This window comes from Selaginella moellendorffii, unplaced genomic scaffold, assembly GCF_000143415.4.
Source record: "Selaginella moellendorffii unplaced genomic scaffold, v1.0 SELMOscaffold_136, whole genome shotgun sequence".
Classification (NCBI taxonomy): Eukaryota; Viridiplantae; Streptophyta; class Lycopodiopsida; order Selaginellales; family Selaginellaceae; genus Selaginella; species Selaginella moellendorffii.
The window spans coordinates 63293-87426 of record NW_003314397.1 but is presented as its reverse complement, the minus strand read 5'-3'; the positions used below and the strand labels follow the sequence as shown (position 1 = coordinate 87426).

The 24134-nt window shown below is 50.0% G+C and overlaps 6 protein-coding genes across 13 annotated transcripts in view; 1 reads left to right on the top strand and 5 right to left on the bottom strand.

The window, feature by feature from the left end:
• Positions 1-861: 861 nt before the first annotated feature.
• Positions 862-3532, bottom strand: LOC9629182. 3 transcript variants are annotated; one of them, XM_024666191.1, is made up of 2 exons: positions 3007-3532; positions 862-2946 (listed from the first exon to the last, which is right to left on the bottom strand). In XM_024666191.1, exon 2 carries the CDS (start codon positions 1975-1977, stop codon positions 892-894), a length of 1086 nt encoding a protein of 361 aa, XP_024521959.1. In that variant the 5' UTR covers positions 1978-2946; positions 3007-3532; the 3' UTR covers positions 862-891. The 3 variants fall into 3 exon arrangements, with proteins under 3 accessions (XP_024521959.1, XP_024521960.1, XP_024521961.1); XM_024666192.1 differs by having other exon boundaries at positions 862-3249; positions 3335-3532; XM_024666193.1 differs by having other exon boundaries at positions 862-3232; positions 3335-3532.
• Positions 3533-3773: 241 nt separating this feature from the next.
• On the top strand, positions 3774-5466 carry LOC9662164 (anthocyanidin 3-O-glucosyltransferase 7). Its single transcript, XM_002992455.2, has 2 exons — positions 3774-4407; positions 4477-5466. The coding sequence occupies exons 1-2, from the start codon at positions 3873-3875 to the stop codon at positions 5391-5393; spliced, it is 1452 nt and encodes a 483-aa protein (XP_002992501.2). The 5' UTR covers positions 3774-3872; the 3' UTR covers positions 5394-5466.
• LOC112343152 (pentatricopeptide repeat-containing protein At2g35030, mitochondrial-like) lies at positions 5407-7789 on the bottom strand. Its single transcript, XM_024666175.1, has 2 exons — positions 7525-7789; positions 5407-7468 (listed from the first exon to the last, which is right to left on the bottom strand). Exons 1-2 carry the CDS (start codon positions 7588-7590, stop codon positions 5459-5461), a joined length of 2076 nt encoding a protein of 691 aa, XP_024521943.1. The 5' UTR covers positions 7591-7789; the 3' UTR covers positions 5407-5458.
• A 523-nt stretch (positions 7790-8312) lies between these two features.
• On the bottom strand, positions 8313-10093 carry LOC9662163 (anthocyanidin 3-O-glucosyltransferase 7). The gene is made up of 2 exons (XM_002992418.2): positions 9460-10093; positions 8313-9313 (listed from the first exon to the last, which is right to left on the bottom strand). The coding sequence occupies exons 1-2, from the start codon at positions 9980-9982 to the stop codon at positions 8376-8378; spliced, it is 1461 nt and encodes a 486-aa protein (XP_002992464.2). The 5' UTR covers positions 9983-10093; the 3' UTR covers positions 8313-8375.
• Positions 10094-11793: 1700 nt separating this feature from the next.
• Positions 11794-13661, bottom strand: LOC9662162 (UDP-glycosyltransferase 85A1). Its single transcript, XM_002992417.2, has 2 exons — positions 13052-13661; positions 11794-12816 (listed from the first exon to the last, which is right to left on the bottom strand). The coding sequence occupies exons 1-2, from the start codon at positions 13542-13544 to the stop codon at positions 11885-11887; spliced, it is 1425 nt and encodes a 474-aa protein (XP_002992463.2). The 5' UTR covers positions 13545-13661; the 3' UTR covers positions 11794-11884.
• Positions 13662-14368: 707 nt separating this feature from the next.
• LOC9662161 (UDP-glycosyltransferase 85A2) overlaps positions 14369-24134 on the bottom strand; it is a 10871-nt gene continuing 1105 nt past the window's right edge. Inside the window, exons 1-2 of one of the 6 annotated variants that reach the window (XM_024666179.1) lie at positions 22233-22771; positions 14369-15388 (exon numbers count right to left, since the gene is read on the bottom strand). In XM_024666179.1, coding sequence (XP_024521947.1) covers positions 14457-15388; positions 22233-22725 — 1425 coding nt within the window. In that variant the 5' untranslated portion in view covers positions 22726-22771 and the 3' untranslated portion in view covers positions 14369-14456. Of the gene's footprint in view, positions 15389-15477; positions 16035-18737; positions 19302-20995; positions 22039-22232; positions 22828-24134 lie in introns of those variants that run through there. The other 5 variants (XM_002992416.2, XM_002992414.2, XM_024666177.1 and 2 more) reach the window with 5 other exon arrangements.

The window sequence follows — 24134 nt, the reverse complement described above, 5'->3', positions numbered from 1 at the left end:
CAGGACTCCCACGAAAGAACTCCGGCCGAACACGAGGATTGGCACCAAGAGCAGGAGGAGTTGTACCATGTGCCGTGAACGCCGCCATCAACTGAGTTTGGTTGTTCAATTGCAAGCGCATAGCATCAAGCAATTGAACCAACTGCTGCTCTAGAGTCAAAGGAGGAGATTGCGGATCGGCCATGAAGATGAATGAAAAAGAAAGAGCAAAAGCAGAGAAATGACAAAAAACTGGAAAGAAATGGTAGATCTAGACAATGCAAAAAGCTAGATCTAAACCAAAATCCTGAAAGGAAAGACCAAAAGAAAGGAAATGGAAAAAGCTAGATCTAGACAATGCAAAAGCTAGATCTAAACCGAAATCCCAAATCCAAGCACTCCCCAGGGACAATCAAAGGTGCCCCTCACCTCCACCAATGTGAGTGCATGGAATATAGAAAGGGAATACAGAAATGTGCATATCAATTAGCCCAAAAACTCTATCTTATATACAGGAGCGAGTGGTCCGGATTGAAACCAATCCAACAGCTACCAAAATCCCACTACGCTAATATTAGTATATGGCATCGTAGCCGTACACTTGGCCCTCACACATCTATTTTATTAATATATTAATCACAGTATTGAATTTCATAGTTACAAAAATAAATAATAGTCTCTCACTAGCACTATTAATAGTAACAAAATCACCATTTCAATGCATATTTGTGTGGTACTTATTATTTCTTTATAATTGATATTAGAACTTATAAAATATATTAAATGTAATCTAAGTATACTAAACATATTAAAGTAATACGTTTTTTTTAAAATTTTTACACAATTTATTATATATGTTTCTGTAGAAAATTTTGACCTTCATTGACTTTCACTTCCATTGACAAAATGAGTTCATGATGTGTGTTGCCAGAAGATAATCCACGCTATAAAGGAAGTTCCACACACAACTCCAGCGTTCCAAAGAAGACCAGAGCATCCCTCCACTTGATTCCAAAGGCCAAATCTTTGAATTCCCTGGTCTTGGTTCCAGCCATTCCAAACGTTGTTGACACGCCAGGCAACCCTCGCTAGTGTCGTCCCCACGTAGAAAACTGTGGACAAAGCTGGAGACTGGAGACCGATGTTCGACCAGTTACGATATCTACTGATCTGTGGAACCAGGAAGAAATCCCTGAGCAGCTCTCCATATGCTGAAAACAGCCCCACGTAGTGACCGAGAAACAAAGTTCCACACGCCGTGATAAACGCATAAGCTGGCAAGCAAACCATCAAGACGTTTGTTTCCTCCACGATCCCGGGATGATTTTCTAGTTTCTGATCTCCATCCGAAGTCTCAGGCTCAGTACTGCTCTCGTCGTCTATCTCGGGGCTTCGTGCTTTCCAGACCAAACGAACCAGCTGCGAGAGTAACACTAGGGCGATGGAATGCATCGCCATTTGGAGGGATTTGCTCTCTTGCGAGCGACGTTCTACTGTCTCATGCATGAGATCCAGCCTATCTGTAAATTGGTAGCGGGGTATCGGTGTTGTTATCCTGTATGTCTGTGAGTCTATGAATCCCAAGCTCAAGCCCAAATTGATCATAATTCCTTGCGTGTGTGCCATGGCAAGGCCAAATAACATCACCAGAGAAACGTAAGGACGAGCTTTTTGTTGGTGATTGCTTCGTATAAGCTGGAATGTGATAGCCGCCACCTCGAGAGAGAGTGTCAAGGTTTTCACGCTTGTCTTCATCTTGTCCCGCTCCAATATGTTTCTAGCTTGCTTGGTGACCATCGAATAATTTGCAGAGACGTCGAAGGGGGAGAAGTATAGAGCATCGTCTTTGTCTCGCAAGCTGGAGATGGATCCCACAACAAGGCGAGGCTTGGTTTCCGAGTCTCGGGGATAATGGATCCGGACGGAGATTTTGCAATCCTTTCCTTGCTCCAAATCATGAAATGTATCGTTGTTGTCAACAGCTTTGCAACCCACCATGCATGCTGTTCCTCGACCAACGTCGTAAAAGCCTTCGGCGGCGACGTGGTGTTCTAGAGTGAGTGAGAGCAGCAAAGATATCGAAGCTGGCGTTCATTCGTTTCTTGTTCTTGATCGTGTCCGGGTACCAACGAAACCTGTTTTCAAATGTGAGAGGTGTTATGAGAACCTCATCCGCTGCAAACTCGCTTTCGGATGCTACAGATTCCGGAAGAGCTGCAGCCACCATCGTTGTTCCTTCATCAAGAGCGTATACATCTTCGATCGCGGAAGTTCTTCCATCGACGCGGAAATCATCGATAGACAAACCGTCCGGATAATCGGTTGCTTGTGGCGATGGATCCTTGACGAGATCACGGCAGTGTTTTTCAGCATCCTCAACTTTGGAGTAAGCGTAGACCTCGCGAGTGCGAACGAAGTCGAGGATGAAGTTTGAGGAGGATGCAATGTCTCCGAAAGAGAGTGGCTCGAAAAACATAGCATCCGACTTCGGCCTCAGGCTCGTGATGATTCCCTTGACATGAGATCTTTGATGAATGTCAAAGCTTGCCAAGCTCATGTCAATGCTTGCATGGATAGAACAGTCTGGCGCAGAAGAATCAAATGCCACAGTTTGACACGCCACCAAGCAGAGCTTCCCGGATTTCTCGAACCCTTCCACCGCGAGAACTTGGTCTTCCAGATATCCAGCTCGAGAAAACCATGCACAAGTTCATTTCCTTCCCTGGTTAGATTCAAAGCTAGCACACTCGGCGACCGCACGAAGATCAATGCTGCTGGAGTTTCCAAATGGATGACAACGTTGCGTGCTGCTGCTGCATTGACCGCTCGAGGACAAGAAGTGAACATCGTCCCTTGTCGTTAATGGCCGGCGATCAGATTCCTCCATGGTGGCTTTCTCCATAGCGTCCTTCGTCAAGCCTTGGCAGCCAGCCAATGCATCTTCGAGCCTCGTGTACGTATAGTTCCCTGCAGGATTTCCCACAATGTAGATCGGGCAAAAGTAGTAACCCAAGCTTCGAAGCTGACCCGTGATTACAGGCATGGCGGCCACCGAAGGATAATCTAGAGCGAGCGAGACCTTGCAATCTGGATGCGAACCATTTGAAAGTCTCTTGAAAAGGCAGACCTTTGCAAGCAGCTGCCTGGAGGTAGAATTAAACACTCCCGTGAATGACCCCTGGGGTAGAGAGTGATCCAGAAACTACACCATTCTTCAAGTTTTTGGATCCCGAGAGCCTAAGAGCTGTATGGCCTTGGTATACCAAGGAGCTGTGAGATGATGGATACAAGTAAAGGAGCTCCTCGAAGGGCAAGCTCTCGTCGTTCGATTCAGCAGTGGCCAAAGAGTGCATACCTTGGAGGAAGCCAAGCAGGAAGACTACATCCAAGACACGGATGAGAAGCGCCATAGCCATGGATCCTGGTTTGCACACCGCGAAAGGAATATGGTCAAGTCAACAGAATGCTGCTTGAAAGGCTTTTTGACTTGACCATGACTTCTTTAATGCTTTAGACCCAAAATGCCTATCAAGAGTCAAGACTGTCAATTATTGTGGACTTCTAGCTTGCAAATATCATGCGAATCCTTGACAATCACAATAGAAGAGTACTCCCATGATCGGTGGATCAATGGACCAATCCGGGAATTATAGTTTGTTTGAGGGAGATTTGGGAGATTGTTTGACGCTGTTCTAGCGCCGTGCTCGAACATTCTAATTACTTTTCACGCTGGCAACCAAAACAATTCGTGTTTTGCTAGAATAGGATGGCATTCAAAATAACATAATTTATTGTATGTAAGGTTCTCGTGGACTGCGATAGCCATATGCTTATAAGCTCTGCATCGATCCATTCTTGAGCAGTCCAGAGTGGGAAGAGAGAGCTAGGAAATCATGGGATCCTTGCAAACTTCTAGTGATTCTTCCTCCCCCAGTAGCAAGATCCATGTCATGGCGGTTCCACTCCCCGCGCAAGGCCATATGTCCCCAGTTATCCATCTCTGCAAGCTCATCGCTCGAGATCCAAGCTTCACGATCTCCTTGGTCAATGTCGACAGCCTCCACGACGAGTTCGTCAAGCACTGGGTGGCGCCGGCGGGGCTGGAAGATCTGCGCCTCCATTCCATCCCATACTCGTGGAAGCTCCCACGAGGAGCCGATGCCCACGCGCTGGGAAATCTGGCGGAATGGTTCACGGCATCCGCGCGAGAGCTCCCAGGCGGCCTCGAGGATTTGATCCGCAAGCTCGGCGAGGAGGGTGATCCGGTCAACTGCATCATCTCGGATTACTTCTGCGATTGGACCCAGGATGTGGCGGATGTGTTTGGCATCCCCAGGATCATTCTTTGGTCGGGCACTGCGGGATGGACGAGCTTAGAGTACCACATTCCAGAGCTTCTGGAGAAGAATCACATATTTCCTGTCGGAGGTATGAATCTTTAAATTTACCTCAAATTTCCCCTTTTCTTCCCTTCTTGGCTGATCGATTCGCGCGTAGGGAGGGACGATTCCGTGATCATCGACTACGTCCGAGGAGTCAAGCCGCTCCGCCTGGCCGATGTGCCCGATTACATGCAGGGCAACGAGGTGTGGAAGGAGCTTTGCATCAAGCGCTCCCCCGTCGTGAAGCGCGCGCGCTGGGTCCTCGTCAATTCCTTCTACGACCTCGAGGCGCCCACCTTCGATTTCATGGCCAGCGAGCTCGGGCCTCGATTCATCCCCGCGGGGCCACTGTTCTTGCTCGACGATTCCAGGAAGAATGTGCTGCTTCGCCCGGAGAACGAGGATTGCCTTCGCTGGATGGATGAGCAGGAGCCTGGATCAGTGCTCTACATCTCGTTTGGCAGCATCGCGGTGCTGAGCGTGGAGCAATTCGAGGAGCTCGCGGGAGCTCTCGAGGCATCGAAGAAGCCATTCTTGTGGGTGATTCGATCCGAGCTCGTGGTCGGCGGACACTCCAACGAATCTTACGATGGGTTTTGCGAGAGGACCAAGAACCAGGGATTCATCGTTTCTTGGGCGCCACAGCTGAGAGTTCTCGCCCATCCCTCCATGGGAGCGTTTCTCACTCATTGTGGATGGAATTCCATCCAGGAGAGCATCACACACGGGATTCCAATGCTGGGGTGGCCTTACGGAGCCGAGCAAAACACCAACTGTAAGTTCATAGTGGAGGACTGGAAGATCGGGGTTAGATTCTCCAAGACCGCGATGCAGGGATTGATCGAGCGAGGAGAGATCGAGGACGGCATAAGAAAGGTGATGGATAGCGAGGAGGGGAAGGAAATGAAGGAGAGAGTGGAGAACTTGAAGATCCTTGCCAGGAAAGCCATGGACAAAGAGCATGGGAAATCGTTTCGTGGCCTCCAAGCGTTCTTGGAAGATCTCAAGGCTTTGAAGCTCCATCACGAGTGAGTGAAACCATTCATTCACTGAAACTATTATTTGAAAGATTTATCAAGATAAACAATGTACCAACTTTAATCAATGCCGGTTTCTTCCTCACCAAGGGATGTCGCATGAGCATTGGAAAGCAAGACGTAGAGCGCAGGACTAACTTCCGGTGCCAGAGTTTCCATCTCTGCGGCGATCCTGGCTGCTCGATCCGGATCCGAGTGGCTGTTACACGCCGCTAGCAGCATCATCCAGGACATGGTAGCACTATCTCTTCCTGGGTGATCATCCCGCAAACTAAAAGGCATGCTTGCCACCAGTTGCTCGGCCACTTCCAGCATCCCTGCTCGTCCGAAAAGATCCACCATGCAACCGTAGTGATCCACACCATGAGCAACGCCATAGCTGTGATGCATCGACGTGAAAACCTCCCAGCCTTGTCGGAAGAGCCCTGCGTGGCTGCAAGCTGAGAGAACAGCCACGAAAGTTATGGCGTCGGCTGGGAATCCGTCCCGTTCCATGAGCCACAGAAGCTCGAGAGCGTAGTGCGAGCGTCCATTGTTGGAGTAGACGCTGATCATCGACGTCCAGGAGATTGTGTCGCGCTTGAGCATCGAGTCGAAAACTTTTCTCGCCGTTTCCACTCGTCCACACCTCCCATACATGTTGACGAGCGCGGTGGAAACGCTCACGCTCAAGTGGAAGTTCACGGCCGCCGCGTCGCTGTGAATGCTTGATCCGTCCGAGAGAGCTGCCAGATCTCCGCACACGTCAAGGACGATCAAGTACGTTGCCTCGTCCGCTGGAACTCCTTCCAAGTCCATGACTTTGAAGAGATGTAGCGCCGCGTCTTGCTGCTCGAATCTACACAGGCTTGAGATGAGAGTGTTCCAGGAGACCGTGTTCTTCTCCGGCATCTCCTCAAAAAGTGATTTTGCGGCGTCCAAGTCTCGGCACTGGGTGGCGACCGCGATCATGGTATTCCATGCGACTATACTCCGAGAGGGTGCGTTTTCGAATGCTGCTTTAGCTTCTTCCATTTTTCCGGAGCGAGCGTAGCCTGAGATGGTGATGTTCCATGATATCATGTCGTGGCTGCTCATCTTGTCAAATACCTCCCTGGCCCGGCCAGCGAATCCCTCCTCAATAAAAGCTTGAACCATCGAGTTCCAGCTGAGAATGCTCCGGTGAGGCATCCGGTGGAAGATCGACGTTGCCTCTTTGAGCTCGCCGATCTGGATGTAAGACGCGAGCATCATCGACCACGTCACAACATTTGGTTCTGGATGTTTGCTCAGCAATCTCTTTCCATCTTCAAGGAACCCTCTGCGAATAAATCCTTGGACCACCGAGTTCCAGCTTGTCACGTTCTGGCTTGGCATTTTCTGGAAAACCATTCTTGCTCGATCCGCATCTCCGGTCTGGCAGTAGGCCGCCACCATTGCGTTCCACATAACAACGTCTCGAGTGATGTCCTCGTCGTGAAACAAGCGCTCCGCGGCTTCGATGTGTGCGTTAAGAGCATAAGCCGAGATCATCACAGTCCACGACGAGACGGGCTTGTCTTTACATGGCATCTCCTTGAACAGCTTCTCGGCCTTGTCCAGGAAACCATTCTTCGCAAACGCTTGAATCATTGTATTCCACGACACGGAACTCTTCTCGGGGATCTCGTCAAACAATAGCTTTGCATCGTCGACTTCTCCTAGATCGACATACGCTGCCAGCATGATGTTCCACGACACGGTGTTCACCTGTGGTGTCAGATTAAAGGTTTGTCTCGTCTCCCTGGTAGAGTCGTTCCCGGCTGCACAAACTGCGAGTAGCGTGTTCCAGGAGATCACGTCTTTGCGAGGCATCTGGTGGAAATCCACCTTGGCTTGCTCGGCTTGACCAGCGAGAAAGTAAGCTTGGAGCATGGAGTTCCACGAGACTGTGTTCTCCACAGGAACAGCGTCAAACATTCGTTTCGCGTCCTCCACGCGCCCATTCTCCGCATAGGCCGTGAGCATGGTATTCCACGAGAAGAGGTTCCACTGCGGCATCTTCCGAAACAGCGACTGGGAGAGTTCTAGCTCGCCAATCTCGCCATAAGCCTGCACCATACCATTCCAGGTGAGAACGTTCCTGTGAAGCATGGAATGAAACATACCGATCGCCTCGTCCATGCTCCCGTGGCGAATGCTCGAGGAGATGACGACGTTCCAGCAGACAGCATCCCAGCTCGGCATCTTCTCCAGCAGCGTTCTCGACGAAGAAAGATGTCCTCTCTGCCCAAATGCAGTCACCAAGGCCGTCCAAGAGAGAACGTTCCTCGTCGGCATTTCTCGAAACACTTCGCCCAGGCTCTGGAGCTCACCGTGCTGCGCATACGCATGTAGCATTGTGTTCCAGGACGCTAGATCCTTCTCGGGCATATCCTCAAAGCAAACCTTTGCATTTTCCAAATGACGCTCTTGGGCAAGTGCTGCGAAGATGGAGTTCCAAGACACAACATTGCGACCCGGCATCTTGTCAAATATGTTCTTGGCTACGCCAACTTGAAAGACCTGTGCAAATCCCGCCAAGAGTGTGTTCCACGACACAACGTCGCGATGCGGCATCTGATCGAACAAGTTCCTCGCTTCGCCAGGATGCCCGTTCCTGGAAAATGCTGCGAGCATGATATTCCACGAGAAGACGTTGCGGTGATGCCAGGGAATGGCACTGAAGACGCCCCACGATTCTTCCACGCTGCCACAGTTGCCATACATCTGGACAAGGAGATTTGCCGCGTAGGCGTTGTCGCAGCAGCCAGCAGATATCATCCGCGAGTGGATCCATCTTCCCTCGGCAAGAGTGGCGCATCCACGAAGCAATGTAGCAAACGAGCCCAAATCCTTTCCAATCCTCTCTGGGCTACTGGGCATGCGTCTCTAGGGAGATGGAGAAAGACCCATGTAGATCTCTACCATTCCATGATAGAAACTTCTTTTATTTCTGGATTTCACTGCTTTCGCTCACTCACGATGGATCTTTCAAACTTTTGAGATCTTCCAAGAATGCTTGGAGGCCACGAAACGATTTCCCAAGCTCTTTGTCCATAGCTTTCCTCGCAAGGGTCTTCAAGTTCTCCACTCTCTCCTGCATCTTCTTCCCCTCGTCGCTATCCATCACCTTTTTAATGCCATCTTCGATCTCCCCTCGCCCGATCAATCCCTGCCCCACTGTCTTGCAGAATCTAACCCCGATCTTCCAGTCCGCGACGATGAACTTAGAGTTCGTGGTTTGATCGCCCCCGTAAGGCCACCCCAGCATTGGAATGCCATTCGCGATGCTCTCCTGGACGGAATTCCATCCGCAGTGAGTGAGAAACGCTCCCATGGAGGGATGGGCGAGAACTCGCAGCTGTGGCGCCCAGGAAACGATGAATCCCTGATTCTTGGTCCTCTCGCAAAACCCATTGTAAGATTCGTTCGAGTGACCACCCACCACGAGCTCAGGGCGAATCACCCACAAGAATGGCTTCTTCGATGCCTCGAGAGCTCCCGCGAGCTCCTCGAATTGTTCCACGCTCAGCACCGCGACGCTGCCAAACGAGATGTAGAGCACCGATCCAGGGTTCTGCTCATCCATCCAGCCAAGGCAATCCTCGTTCTCGGGGCGAAGCACGACATTCTTCCTGGAATCGTCGAGCAAGAACAGTGGCCCCGCGGGGATGAATCGAAGCCCGAGCTCGCTGGCCATGAAATCGAAGGTGGGCGCCTCGAGGTCGTAGAAGGAATTGACGAGGACCCATCGCGCCCGCTTCACGACGAAGGAGCGCTTGATGCAAATCTCCTTCCACACCTCCTGGCCCTCCGAGGCCAGCAGGTAATCGGGCACATCGGCCAGGCGGAGGGGCTTGACTCCTCGGACGTAATCGATGATCACGGAATTGGCCTCGTCCGGGGAAGCTTTCCCTGCGTCAACAGAGGAGGTTAATTCCAAAGGGAAGAACAGGGGAAATTTGATGGTATTCCAAAGGAAGAACAGGGTAAATACAAGGGAAGAATTGGGGAAACGTTTAATTCCAAGGGAAGAACAGGGGAAGAATAGAGATTCGTACCTTTGCTTGGAAAGATGTGATCTTTCTCCAGAAGCTCTGGAATGTGGTACTCCAAGCTCGTCCATGCCACGTTTCCCGACCAAAGAATGATCCTGGGGATTCCAAACACATCCGCCACATCCTGGGTCCAATCGCAGATGTAATCCGAGACGATACAGCTGACCGGATCGCCCTCCTCGCCGAGCTTGCGGATCAAATCCTCGAGGCCGCCGGGGAGCTCTCGCGCGGCTGCCGTGAACCAGTCCCCCACATTTCCTGCGACGTTGGCGTCGACTCCTCGCGGGAGCTTCCACGAGAATGGGATGGAATGGAGGCGCAGAGCTTCCAGCCCCGCCGGCGCCACCCAGTGCTTGACGAACTCGTCGTGGAGGCTGTCGATATTGACCCAGGAGATTGTGAAGCTTGGATCTTGGGCGATGAACTTACAGAGATGGATCATTGGGGAGATATGGCCTTGCGCGGGCGCTGGAAACGCCAAGACATGGACCTTGCGAGAAGCCATGGTTTCCTTGGCAGGGTTCATTGGTATTTATTAGAATGGTTTTCTTGGCGGGGAAGGCAACGTATGGCGTGCAATTCGTAGGCAAATTTCACTCACAATACAATGTCCATGTGGCAGTTTTCTATTGGTTTAGCATTAAATGTCATCTGGATGCCTCATGGATACCCCATGGATGCTTGCTTAATGCGTCAATGATGTCCCCATAATATGAACAATGGGCTAGATATAGATGCCACATATCATCAAGTTTGGATTCATCGGGTTTAAGAGATGCTTCCTTGCACTTTAGTGCTCTGTTATTCTATGCTCTGTACAATCTGTTATTGGCTATGGTGTAGGGGATATTTTGGGTGGTATGGAGAGCTGTGGTGCTGCTAGGGATTGATAACAATGGTTGCGATCACGGCTCCAGATTCCAGTGTTCTGGAGTGATTCCATCACTCGTCATCGCCTTCTCCCCTGCCTTGCCATCCAGCTCATCCCCAGCAGCTCCAGCTTGGCGACCTCCATCCTCAAGAATCACAGTGCAAGACGGAGGAAGCAAGAGGATTCAACGATTGCCTAGATGCTGTGGCGGGTAACAATGGGAGCATCAATGATTGCGAGCAGCACAGCGGCAGTCGGCAATGTGGGGAGGACACAGCGATGGCTGTCGATGACGATCAAGGCTGCCACACTCCCAAATTCTAGATGGAGTTAGATGGAGTTCACTTACACTTGCTATGACACTATGTTAAAAAAGGTGTGCCAAAAAAGGATAATTTAATTCTTTTGCCATGAGCGCCAAGAGCAAGATGTGAGAACATAGTGCTCTAGATAAGGTAGTATGGTATGCAATTTAGTCGATTGTCCATTTGGTTTGCAACATTACGAATGCATGGGTGAATGGGTCTATGGGCTATGAATGGCTCCATTCCATACATAGCATGGGTCATTGCTATGGGCATGATGCCCCATCTGGGGCATAAAGATTGGATATTCGTAAAGTATTCTATGCTTGTGTTTTTTTCACACTCATAATACACATGGACCAATAACAGGCATACACGTGGTGTGAGTGAAATCCACTGTTGTAAAATCCACCCTTTTACAAATTGCACGCCATACAACGGATGTTTACACAAGTTGATTTCTCGACAAAGAGCGAACCCTAGGCCTGCAAAACTTATACAAAAGGAAGATTAGCATAAGCGTTGTGAGAGGCAATTCTGCTCTAGAACGAGACTCACATTGACCCAAATTGCAAGCTCGCTTCGGATCCATTACAGCTCCTGAATTTGAACAATCAATGATCCTATGGATAGCTGCCGCATGAATCTTGAGAAGGTGGCAAAAATCTGTCCCTACACCTGGCGGCTGGGAAGCTTCCAGCCTTTGAGAATATGGTAAGAGCATTTAACATTGGAGCAATCAGATTCATGAGTGCTGCTCTTGTCCACAAAATGGCCGTGGCTAAGTCCAGCCTAAAATAAGTGCATGATTATCGATCAAGAGAACGCTCGTTGTCTTCTCTTTGGCTGGAAATGATGCCTGGTCTGGGCAAATGCAAGTTAGCAAAGATTCCGAGCAACAATACTGTACTCAAGCATTTGTAGAGTTTTTTTTTGTAAACATCGAAAATCCCAAACGTTTTCATGTAAGTTTTAATTAACTAAGTCTTACAGTTCTTTTGCATCTGCTTTTTTCCTCACCAGAAATGTTACATAGAGCACATAACTAATGTCCATTTGCTTTGATTGTAACTTATGGTCAGTCACTAGCAATAGAGCATTCTTGAACAATTTTGTCAAGTAATCTTTGTTTGTTTGCTCAGCCATTTCCAACATTATCCAAATCCCAAGCACAAGCGTTTTACTTGACTAGCATGTGTTTATCTTCAGAACTGATAGATAGAAAGTTCTTATCAAAGAATGCATCGTTCACTCACTTGCGATCCAGCTTCATAGCTTTGAGATCTTCCAGCCATCCCTGGAGGCCACAAAACGACTTCCCATTCTCTTTGTCCATAGCTTTCCTCGCAAGGATCTTCAAGTTCTCCACTCTCTCCTTCATCTTCTTCCCCTCCTCGCTATCCATCACCTTTTTTATGCCGGCCTCGATCTCTCCTCGCTCGATCAATCCCTGCACCACTGTCTTGGAGAATCTAACCCCGATCTTCCAGTCCTCCACTATAAACTTACAGTTGGTGTTTTGCTCGCCCCCGTAAGGCCACCCCAGCATTGGAATGCCATTCGAAATGCTCTCCTGGATGGAATTCCATCCGCAGTGCGTGAGAAACGCTCCCATGGAGGGATGGGCGAGAACTCTCAGCTGTGGCGCCCAGGAAACGATGAATCCCTGGTTCTTGGTCCTCTCGCAAAACCCATTGTAAGATTCGTTCGAGTGACCACCCACCACCAGCTCAGGTCGAATCACCCACAAGAATGGCTTCTTCGATGCCTCGAGAGCTCCCGCGAGCTCCTCGAATTGCTCCACGCTCAGCACCGCGATGCTGCCAAATGAGATGTAGAGAACAGATCCACGCTCCTGCGCATCCATCCAGTGAAGGCAATCCTCGTTCTCGGGTCGAAGCACCACATTCTTCCTGGAATCGTCGAGCAAGAACAGTGGCCCCGCGGGGATGAATCGAGGCCCGAGCTCGCTGGCCATGAAATCAAAACTGGGCGCCTCTAGGTCGTAGAAGGAATTGACGAGGACCCAGCGCGCGCGCTTCACGACGAAGGAGCGCTTGATAGAAATCTCCTTCCACACCTCGTCGCCCTGAAGGTACGTGGGCACATCGGCCAGGCGGAGCGGCTTGACTCCTCGGACGTAATCGATGATCACAGAATTTGCCTCGTCCGCAGAAGCTCTTCCTGCGCACGAATCGATCAGTCCAAGGGAAGAACAGGGGATGTTAATTCCAAAGAGAAGAGGGCCAAAGGGAAGAACAGGGGAAATGTGATGGTATTCCAAGGAAAGAACAGGGTAATTCCAGGGAAAACAATGGAAGAACAGGGGAAACGTTTAATTCCAAGGGAAGAATAGGGAAAACGTTTAATTCCAAGGGAAGAACAGGGAAAGTTCATGATCAAAATAGGCGATTCGTACCTCTGCTAGGAAATATGTGATCCTTCTCCAGAAGCTCTGGAATGTGGTACTCCAAGCTCGTCCATGCCGCGGTGCCCGGCCAAAGAATGACCCTGGGGATGCCAAACACATCCGCCACATCCTGGGTCCAATCGCAGAAGTAATCCGAGACGATACAGCTGACCGGATCGCCCTCCTCGCCGAGCTTGCGGATCAAATCCTCGAGGCCGCCGGGGAGCTCTCGCGCAGCTGCCGCGAACCACTCCCCTAGATTTCGCACGACGTGGGCGTCGACTCCTCGCGGGACCTTCCACGAGAATGGGATGGAATGGAGGCGCAGATCTTCCAGCGCCGCCCAGTGCTTGATGAATTCGTCGTGGAGGCTGTCGATATTGACCACGGAGATTGTGAAGCTTGGATCTTGAGCGATGAACTTGCAGAGATGGATCATTGGGGAGATATGGCCTTGGGCGGCCACTGGAACCGCCAAGACATGGACCTTGGTAGAAGCCATGATTTTTTTTTGGCAAGGAAAGATTTGTGCGTAAACTGTTTAGACTACTAGGCGTCTCTGGAAAAGATTCCTTGGTAGTTTAGTGTTTTGGCCAATAAGATCCTGATGATGGTTCCAAGGATTATTATCCCCTCGCTGGGATTAAGTTTCACAATTCCAAAAGCTAAGGGACTGTAAAGTTTGGATCGATATTTGGGGCAATGATCCCTTGCATGCCTGGACAACTGCCACATGAATCTTGATCTCTTTTAAGTTGGGAAAAATCTAGATATTTCCGTGCATGGCGGCTGGGACGAGCAAAAGAGAGAAGAAAAACATGGTAAGAGCATGTAACATTAAGTAAGTGCTCTAAGACATCTCTCTAATCCCGGATTCTTAAAGAAATGCATGACTACAGCGCGCTAATGGTGTCTTCCCTTCGGCCGCAAATGATGCCTCGTCTGGGCAAATGCAACTTCGCAAAGATTCCGAGCAACAATGTTGCGCTGAAGTTTGTAAGCATCGACTTTAATATTGGTTCCAAACGTTTTCATGTAGGTTCTAACGAAGCTCTTTCGCATCTAGTCAACTACCCCTATCTGGCAAATGCTAAGAGTCTATCAGAGGGCATTGTGGTGATCCCAGGGGGTTCCGCTAAAGATATCCCCAGTTGGTAGCGGCCATTCGCGAGGAATTCCATCTCCTCGCGGTAATCCTGCGGATTTCTCAACTCGGAGTCGGATCGAGCAGCCAGGATCGCCGCAGGGATGTTGGCACCTCCTGCGCTCTGCGTCTGGCTTTCCAATGCTCATGCCACATCTCTCAGTGAGGAAGAAACCGGCATGGATCAAAGAAGTTGGAACATTAATTATCTTGAGAACTGGACACTGGTACAAAGTTCTTAAAGTTCTCTTCAAAAAATGGAACTTTCACTCACTCGCGATGGATCTTCAAAACTTTGAGATCTTCCAAGAATGCTTGGAGGCCACGAAACGATTTCCCATGCTCTTTGTCCATGGCTTTCCTGGCAAGGATCTTCAAGTTCTCCACTCTCTCCTTCATTTCCTTCCCCTCCTCGCTATCCATCACCTTTCTTATGCCGTCCTCGATCTCTCCTCGCTCGATCAATCCCTGCATCGCGGTCTTGGAGAATCTAACCCCGATCTTCCAGTCCTCCACTATGAACGTACAGTTGGTGTTTTGCTCGGCCGCGTAAGGCCACCCCAGCAGTGGAATCCCGTGTGTGATGCTCTCCTGGATGGAATTCCATCCACAATGAGTGAGAAACGCTCCCATGGAGGGATGGGCGAGAACTCGCAGCTGTGGCGCCCAAGAAACGATGAATCCCTGGTTCTTGGTCCTCTCGCAAAACCCATCGTAAGATTCGTTGGAGTGTCCGCCGACCACGAGCTCGGATCGAATCACCCACAAGAATGGCTTCTTCGATGCCTCGAGAGCTCCCGCGAGCTCCTCGAATTGCTCCACGCTCAGCACCGCGATGCTGCCAAACGAGATGTAGAGCACCGATCCAGGCTCCTGCTCATCCATCCAGCCAAGGCAATCCTCGTTCTCCGGACGAAGCACCACGTTCTTCCTGGAATCGTCGAGCAAGAACAGTGGCCCCGCGGGGATGAATCGGGGCCCGAGCTCGCTGGCCATGAAATCGAAGGTGGGCGCCTCGAGGTCGTAGAAGGAATTGACAAGGACCCAGCGCGCGCTCTTCACGACGGGGGAGCGCTTGATGCAAATCTCCTTCCACACCTCGTTGCCCTGCATGTAATCGGGCACATCGGCCAGGCGGAGGGGCTTCACCCCTCGGACGTAGTCAATGATGACGGAATTGGCCTCCTCCGGGGAAGCTCTCCCTGCGCACGAATCGGGGAAGAACAGGCAAAATTTGAATAAGGGACGGAGGGAAAGAACTAATGTTCATGGTAAATTCAAAGATTCGTACCTCTGCTAGGAAAGATGTGATCTTTCTCCAGAAGCTCTGGAATGTGGTACTCCAAGCTCGTCCATGCCGCGTTTCCCGACCAAAGAATGATCCTGGGGATGCCAAACACATCCGCCACATCCTGGCTCCAATCGCAGAAGTAATCCGAGATGATGCAGTTGACCGGATCACCCTCCTCGCCGAGCTTGCGGATCAAATCCTCGAGGCCGCCTGGGAGCTCTCGCGCGGATGCCGTGAACCAGTCCCCCACATTTCCCAGCGCGTGGGCATCGGCTCCTAGCGGGAGCTGCCACGAGTATGGGATGGAATGGAGGCGCAGATCTTCCAGCCCCGCCGGCGCCACCCAGTGCTTGACGAACTCGTCGTGGAGGCTGTCCACATTGACCAAGGAGATCGTGAAGCTTGGATCTCGAGCGATGAGCTTGCAGAGATGGATCATTGGGGACATATGGCCTTGCGCGGGCAGGGGAACGACCACGACATGGATCTTGCTACTGGGGGAGGAAGAATCGCTAGAACTTTGCAAGGATCTCATGATTTCTTAGGTCTCTTCCCACTCTGAGAATTGATCCATGCGGACCTTATAACCATAGAACCATCACTTTATCCACGAGAATCTTGTCCAGCCAGTTGGTTGTTTTCCATTTGATCGTACACATCGACCAGCTTTTGCAGAAGTTGTGTTTATTATGAAACCTTTAAATGCCTTTCCCGGGCAAGTGCGACTTTTCATTGTTCCAGTTGTCCTCTTAAGCTTTAGTTTATCATCTCTAAAGCTTTCTTTCAATCATCTATTTTAAATTGTTTCTTTATGTTTTTCAAGTTAGTTCTAACGACGTAACACTGCTCGTTTGGATCTAGTCAAGTAAAACGCTTGCTCGTCCAAAATACCCATCTCTGGCAAATTATATGAAAGGGACAAATCCCTAAAACTAGGGCTGTTGGGAGGAGCAATGCCGCCATCGCCATCGCGGTAAGTCTCCTCTCTCTCGATCGAATGCCGGTCTTCCGGCCATCGCCGATCCTAGCGACGCAGCGCCTGTCACAGCTCGCGCCGCTCAAATGGTTCAAGGCGCCGTCCCGGACAGCCGACAAGCCCGTGTACGTGACCAAGCGGCTGCTCGAGGGGGAGAAGGCGCGGGATACCTATGGAAGAATGCGCCAGTGTGGGATCCGGCCGTGCGTGCCAGTGATCGTGCTCGCGATCAAGGCTTGCAGCGAGAGATGGGATCTCATGAGCCTCCACAGCGATCTCGTCGCCACCAAGAACGATCGAGATGTGTCGGTGGCCAACACTCTGATCGACAGCTACGCGCACTTTGGCCTCGTCGCGGATGCTCGCAAGGTCTTCGATGGGATCCAGTTCCGTGATGCCATCTCGTGGAACACCATGATCAAAGGTTACGTCCAGAACGGCGATGGCAAGGGAGCTCTCGAGCTCTTCTCGCGGATCCAGGAAGATGGTCTTCTCCCAAACGCGAGAACTTATCTGGCAGCTCTCCAGGCCTGCTCCATGGTCGCAGCTCGAGAGAAAGGGACAGTGGTCGAAGGTGGCAGGCTTGTCAAGGTGGCTACTTTGGAAAGAGGAGCAGTGATCCATGCCGAGATTGTCAAGAACCAGTACTCCGGGGATGTGTTCGTCTCCAGCGGTCTCGTGGATATGTACTCCAAGTGTGGAAGCCTGGAGTATGCCAAGATCGTCTTCAACAAGATGGAGTTCCACGACGTGGTTTCCTGGACTGCGATCATCATGGGCCACTGTAACTACAGCGAGGTCGAGCTCGCTCTCGCCTTGTTCTCGCGGATGAAGGAGGAAGGGGGTTCCAAAAAAGTATAGTAGAAATAATGAGGTCCAGAAATCAATCTTGAACGAACTTTCCAGTGGTGCTTCCAAACTGACTTGAGGTTGAGATTGGGACCAAAGGGCCTTGGGTGGGAGTGGGTATGGACTTGGGTGGTGTCGGATGGGCCACCAAGGAAATGCTCAAGAGCAACTCTCACTCCCGAAAGGAAAACTGACTATGGTGGTCCTGGCTCATATGAAGTGGTGCCCCACTTAAGTACCTTGTAGATCATTGATCCTCGCCCTTTTTAGGGGCTTAGGTCTTCCCTTCGGGATGGAAGTGGGGGAGTAGAGGTACCCATACTAGGCCATTAGGCTATAGTGTTTTTCCTCAACATCCCGAAGCAAGTGTTGCACCCAAGGCTTGGGATTTAGAAGGTCCTATGATCAAGTCTTGTTGTACCAAGGGATGTTAAGAATTTAGAAGCTTAGTGTGTTTGGCTGTTTATACTTGCGGGGAGTGTAGTCGAACCTTAAGTCCAGTCTAACTCGGGGAGGGGGATTGAGAGAAATTTGGGAATCTGTGAACAAATGGCTAATGTTCTATTGCTCATGCAATGAATAGATAAAACCAAATAGGACCAAGTAAGACTAAGTAGGAGTTAGTACAATAAGCGAAAACTTTGGTGAGGGAACCTAACTAAGGTTAAAACAGTGTTGGTCGGATAGATGAGGTAAGTTGACAAATTAGAAAGGAAAAATTTGTAACTTACACTGTATTGCTATATGATTTGAGTTGTTTGTTCTATTCTCATTCTTTTGTTTTCATAACCGTATTGTCATGTGAGAAAGCCATATTGCTTTCTTTCTTTTATGGCTGCTTGTCACAATGTTTCTGTTGCCGTTTGCACATGTTTTTTTTATGGCCGTATTGTCTTGAATTCCCTTCATATGAGGCTCGTTTAGCTTCTCAATGCTGCTGTATGTGGTTGAGTCATGAGGGATGGGAGAATGACATGAAACATAGAAATATTCTAAAAATATTCCATAACCTATGGGATTTAAAGCCATAACACCTTTAAGGGTTGGGAGGTTAGCCTAGAGTTCGCTTTCTTGTTCGTTTCAAATACTATACTCAAGTATTTGTAAAGTTTGTTTTTGACAATCCCAAACATTTTTATGTAAAAATAAAAATTTTTTAGTCTTACAGTTCTTTTACATTTGCTTTTTTCCTCACCGAGAGATGTTGCATAGAACACAAGACTATAATGTCCATTGCTTTGATTATAACTTATGGTCAACCACTAGCAATAAAGCATCCTGAGCAATTATGTCAAATAATTTTTGTTTATTTGCTCAGACATTATCCAAATCCCGCACAAACGGTTTACTTGACTAGCATGTCTTTATCTTAAGAACTGATAGATAGAAAGTTCTTATCAAAGAATGCATCATTCACTCACTCGCAATCCAGCTTCATAGCTTTGAGATCTTCCAGCCATCCCTGGAGGCCATGAAATGACTTCCCATTCTCTTTGTCCATAGCTCTCCTCACAAGGATCTTCAAGTTCTCCACTCTCTCCTTCATCTTCTTCCCCTCCTCGCTATCCATCACCTTTCTTATGCTGGCCTCGATCTCTCCTCGCTCGATCAATCCCTGCACCACTGTCTTGGAGAATCTAACCCCGATCTTCCAGTCCTCCACTATGAACTTACAGTTGGTGTTTTGCTCGCCCCGTTAAGGCCACCCCAGCATTGGAATGCCATTAGCGATGCTCTCCTGGACGGAATTCCATCCGCAGTGCGTGAGAAACGCTCCCATGGAGGGATGGGCGAGAACTCTCAGCTGTGGCGCCCAGGAAACGATGAATCCCTGGTTCTTGGTCCTCTCGCAAAACCCATTGTAAGATTCGTTCGAGTGACCACCCACCACCAGCTCAGGTCGAATCACCCACAAGAATGGCTTCTTCGATGCCTCGAGAGCTCCCGCGAGCTCCTCAAACTGCTCCACGCTCAGCACCGCGACGCTGCCAAACGAGATGTAGAGCACCGATCCAGGCTCCTGCGCATCCATCCAGTGAAGGCAATCCTCGTTCTCGGGTCGAAGCACCACATTCTTCCTGGAATCGTCGAGCAGGAACAGTGGCCCCACGGGGATGAATCGAGGCCCGAGCTCGCTGGCCATGAAATCGAAGGTGGGCGCCTCGAGGTCGTAGAAGGAATTGACGAGGACCCAGCGCGCGCGCTTGACGACGGGGGAGCGCTTGATGCAAATCTCCTTCAACACCTCCTGGCCCTGATCACGGAATTGGCCTCGTCCGGGGAAGCTTTCCCTGCGTCAACAAGAGGAGGTTTAATTCCAAAGGAAGAGCAGGGGAAATTTGATGGTATTCCAAGGGAAGAAGAGGGTAAATACAAGGGAAGCATAGGGGAAACGCTTAATTCCAAGGGAAGAACAAGGGAAGAACAGAGATTCGTACCTTTGCTTGGAAAGATGTGATCTTTCTCCAGAAGCTCTGGAATGTGGTACTCAAAGCTCGTCCATGCCGCATTGCCCGACCAAAGAATGATCCTGGGGATCCCAAACACATCCGCCACATCCTGGGTCCAATCGCAGATGTAATCCGAGACGATACAGCTGACCGGATCCCCCTCCTCGCCGAGCTTGCGGATCAAATCCTCGAGACCGCCGGGGAGCTCTCGCGCGGCTGCCGTGAACCAGTCTCCCACATTTCCTGCGACGTTGGCATCGACTCCTCGCGGGAGCTTCCACGAGAATGGGATGGAATGGAGGCGCAGATCTTCCAGCCCCGCCGGCGCCACCCAGTGCTTGACGAACTCGTCGTGGAGGCTGTCGATATTGACCCAGGAGATTGTGAAGCTTGGATCTTGGGCGATGAACTTACAGAGATGGATCATTGGGGAGATATGGCCTTGCGCGGGCGCTGGAAACGCCAAGACATGGACCTTGCGAGAAGCCATGGTTTCCTTGGCAGGGTTCATTGGTATTTACTAGAATGGTTTTCTTGGCGGGGAAGGCAACGGATGTTTACACAAGTTGATAGAGCGAACCCTAGGCCTGCAAAACTTATACAAAAGGAAGATTAGCATAAGCGTTGTGAGAGGCAATTCTGCTCTAGAACGAGACTCACATTGACCCAAATTGCAAGCTCGCTTCGGATCCATTACAGCTCCTGAATTTGAACAAGCAATGATCCTATGGACACTTGCCGCATGAATCTTGAGAAGGTGGCAAAAATCTGTCCCTACACCTGGCGGCTGGGAAGCTTCCAGCCTTTGAGAATATGGTAAGAGCATTTAACATTGGAGCAATCAAATTCATGAGTGGTGCTCTTGTCCACAAAATGGCCGTGGCTAAGTCCAGCCTAAAATAAGTGCATGATTATCGATCAAGAGAACGCTCGTTGTCTTCTCTTTGGCTGGAAATGATGCCTGGTCTGGGCAAATGCAAGTTAGCAAAGATTCCGAGCAACAATACTGTACTCAAGCATTTGTAGAGTTTTTTGTTGTAAACATCGAAAATCCAAACGTTTTCATGTTAGTTTTAATTAACTAAGTCTTACAGTTATTTTGCATCTGCTTTTTTCCTCACCAAGAAATGTTACATAGAGCATATAATTAACGTCCATTCGCTTTGATTGTAACTTATGGTCGGCCACTAGCAATAGAACATTCCTGAACAATTTTGTTAAGTAATTTTTGTTTGTTTACTCAGCCATTTCCAACATTATCCAAATCCCAGGCACAAGCGTTTTACTTGACTAGCATGTGTTTATCTTTAGAACTGATAGATAGAAAATTCTTATCAAAGAATGCATCGTTCACTCACTCGCGAACCAGCTTCATAACTTTGAGATCTTCCAGCCATCCCTGGAGGCCACGAAACGACTTCCCATTCTCTTTGTCCATAGCTTTCCTCGCAAGGATCTTCAAGTTCTCCACTCTCTCCTTCATCTTCTTCCCCTCCTCGCTATCCATCACCTTTCTTATGCCAGCCTCGATCTCTCCCCGCTCGATCAATCCCTGCACCACTGTCTTGGAGAATCTAACCCCGATCTTCCAGTCCTCCACTATAAACTTACAGTTGGTGTTTTGCTCGCCCCCGTAAGGCCACCCCAGCATTGGAATGCCATTCGCGATGCTCTCCTGGACGGAATTCCATCCGCAGTGAGTGAGAAACGCTCCCATGGAGGGATGGGCGAGAACTCGCAGCTGTGGCGCCCAGGAAACGATGAATCCCTGGTTCTTGGTCCTCTCGCAAAACCCATTGTAAGATTCGTTCGAGTGACCACCCACCACCAGCTCAGGTCGAATCACCCACAAGAATGGCTTCTTCGATGCCTCGAGAGCTCCCGCGAGCTCCTCGAACTGCTCCACGCTCAGCACCGCGATGCTGCCAAATGAGATGTAGAGAACAGATCCACGCTCCTGCGCATCCATCCAGTGAAGGCAATCCTCGTTCTCGGGTCGAAGCACCACATTCTTCCTGGAATTGTCGAGCAAGAACAGTGGTCCCGCGGGGATGAATCGAGGCCCGAGCTCGCTGGCCATGAAATCAAAACTGGGCGCCTCTAGGTCGTAGAAGGAATTGACGAGGACCCAGCGCGCGCGCTTCACGACGGGGGAGCGCTTGATGCAAATCTCCTTCCACACCTCGTCGCCCTGAAGGTACGTGGGCACATCGGCCAGGCGGAGCGGCTTGACTCCTCGGACGTAATCGATGATCACAGAATTGGCCTCGTCCGCGGAAGCCCTCCCTGCGCATGCATCGATCAGCCCAAGGGAAGAACAGGGGATGTTAATTCCAAAGGGAAGAGGGCTAAAGGGAAGAACGATGGTATTCCAAGGGAAGAACAGGGTAATTCCAGGGAAAACAAGGGAAGAACAGGGGAAACGTTTAATTCCAAGGGAAGAACAGGGAAAGTTCATGGCCAAAATAGGGGATTCGTACCTCTGCTAGGAAATATGTGATCCTTCTCCAGAAGCTCTGGAATGTGGTACTCCAAGCTCGTCCATGCCGCGGTGCCCGGCCAAAGAATGACCCTGGGGATGCCAAACACATCCGCCACATCCTGGGTCCAATCGCAGAAGTAATCCGAGACGATACAGCTGACCGGATCGCCCTCCTCGCCGAGCTTGCGGATCAAATCCTCGAGGCCGCCGGGGAGCTCTCGCGCAGCTGCCGCGAACCAGTCCCCCAGATTTCGCACGACGTGGGCGTCGACTCCTCGCGGGACCTTCCACGAGAATGGGATGGAATGGAGGCGTATCTCTTCCAGCGCCGCCCAGTGCTTGATGAATTCGTCGTGGAGGCTGTCGATATTGACCACGGAGATTGTGAAGCTTGGATCTTGAGCGATGAACTTGCAGAGATGGATCATTGGGGAGATATGGCCTTGGGCGGCCACTGGAACCGCCAAGACATGGACCTTGGTAGAAGCCATGATTTTTTTTTGGCAAGGAAAGATTTGTGCGTAAACTGTTTAGACTACTAGGCGTCTCTGGAGAAGATTCCTTGGTAGTTTAGTGTTTTGTCCAATTTCTGGAGATTAAGATCCTGATGATGGTTCCAAGGATTATTATCCCCTCGCTGGGATTAAGTTTCACAATTCCAAAAGCTAAGGGACTGTAAAGTTTGGATCGATATTTGGGGCAATGATCCCTTGCATGCCTGGACAACTGCCACATGAATCTTGATCTCTTTTAAGTTGGGAAAAATCTAGATATTTCCGTGCATGGCGGCTGGGACGAGCAAAAGAGAGAAGAAAAACATGGTAAGAGCATGTAACATTAAGTAAGTGCTCTAAGACATCTCTCTAATCCCGGATTCTTAAAGAAATGCATGACTACAGCGCGCTAATGGTGTCTTCCCTTCGGCCGCAAATGATGCCTCGTCTGGGCAAATGCAACTTCGCAAAGATTCCGAGCAACAATGTTGCGCTGAAGTTTGTAAGCATCGACTTTAATATTGGTTCCAAACGTTTTCATGTAGGTTCTAACGAAGCTCTTTCGCATCTAGTCAAGTAAAACGCTGCTCAGAGTCTATCAGAGGGCATTGTGGTGATCCCAGGGGGTTCCGCTAAAGATATCCCCAGTTGGTAGCGGCCATTCGCGAGGAATTCCATCTCCTCGCGGTAATCCCTGCGGATTTCTCAACTCGGAGTCGGATCGAGCAGCCAGGATCGCCGCAGGGATGTTGGCACCTCCTGCGCTCTGCGTCTGGCTTTCCAATGCTTATGCGCAATCTCAGTGAGGAAGAAACCGGTATGGATCAAAGAAGTTGGAACATTAATTATCTTGAGAACTGGTACAAAGTTCTTAAAGTTCTCTTCAAAGAATGGATCTTTCACTCACTCGCGATGGATCTTCAAACCTTTGAGATCTTCCAAGAATGCTTGGACGCCACGAAACGATTTCCCATGCTCTTTGTCCATGGCTTTCCTGGCAAGGATCTTCAAGCTCTCCACTCTCTCCTTCATTTCCTTCCCCTCCTCGCTATCCATCACCTTTCTTATGCCGTCCTCGATCTCTCCTCGCTCGATCAATCCCTGCATCGCGGTCTTGGAGAATCTAACCCCGATCTTCCAGTCCTCCACTATGAACTTACAGTTGGTGTTTTGCTCGGCCCCGTAAGGCCACCCCAGCATTGGAATCCCGTGTGTGATGCTCTCCTGGATGGAATTCCATCCGCAGTGCGTGAGAAACGCTCCCATGGAGGGATGGGCGAGAACTTTCAGCTGTGGCGCCCAGGAAACGATGAATCCTTGGTTCTTGGTCCTCTCGCAAAACCCATCGTAGGATTCATTTGAGTGTCCACCCACCACGAGCTCGGATCGAATCACCCACAAGAATG

Bases quoted from the DNA above. Each gene is read 5' to 3' on its own strand.
- LOC112343152 (XM_024666175.1), bottom strand. From the start codon at position 7,590: ATGCTGTCTGCTGGAACGTCGTCATCTCCTCGAGCATTCGCCACGGGA. The intron at 7,469-7,524 runs GTATGTTTCATT...GGTATGGTGCAG, and splicing joins GAGCATGGACGAGGCGATCG to GCTTATGGCGAGATTGGCGA.
- LOC9662163 (XM_002992418.2), bottom strand. From the start codon at position 9,982: ATGAACCCTGCCAAGGAAACCATGGCTTCTCGCAAGGTCCATGTCTTG. The intron at 9,314-9,459 runs GTACGAATCTCT...CTGTTGACGCAG, and splicing joins TCACATCTTTCCAAGCAAAG to GGAAAGCTTCCCCGGACGAG.
- LOC9662162 (XM_002992417.2), bottom strand. From the start codon at position 13,544: ATGGCTTCTACCAAGGTCCATGTCTTGGCGGTTCCAGTGGCCGCCCAA. The intron at 12,817-13,051 runs GTACGAATCGCC...ATTCGTGCGCAG, and splicing joins TCACATATTTCCTAGCAGAG to GAAGAGCTTCTGCGGACGAG.
- LOC9662164 (XM_002992455.2), top strand. From the start codon at position 3,873: ATGGGATCCTTGCAAACTTCTAGTGATTCTTCCTCCCCCAGTAGCAAG. The intron at 4,408-4,476 runs GTATGAATCTTT...ATTCGCGCGTAG, and splicing joins TCACATATTTCCTGTCGGAG to GGAGGGACGATTCCGTGATC.
- LOC9629182 (XM_024666191.1), bottom strand. From the start codon at position 1,977: ATGGTGGGTTGCAAAGCTGTTGACAACAACGATACATTTCATGATTTG.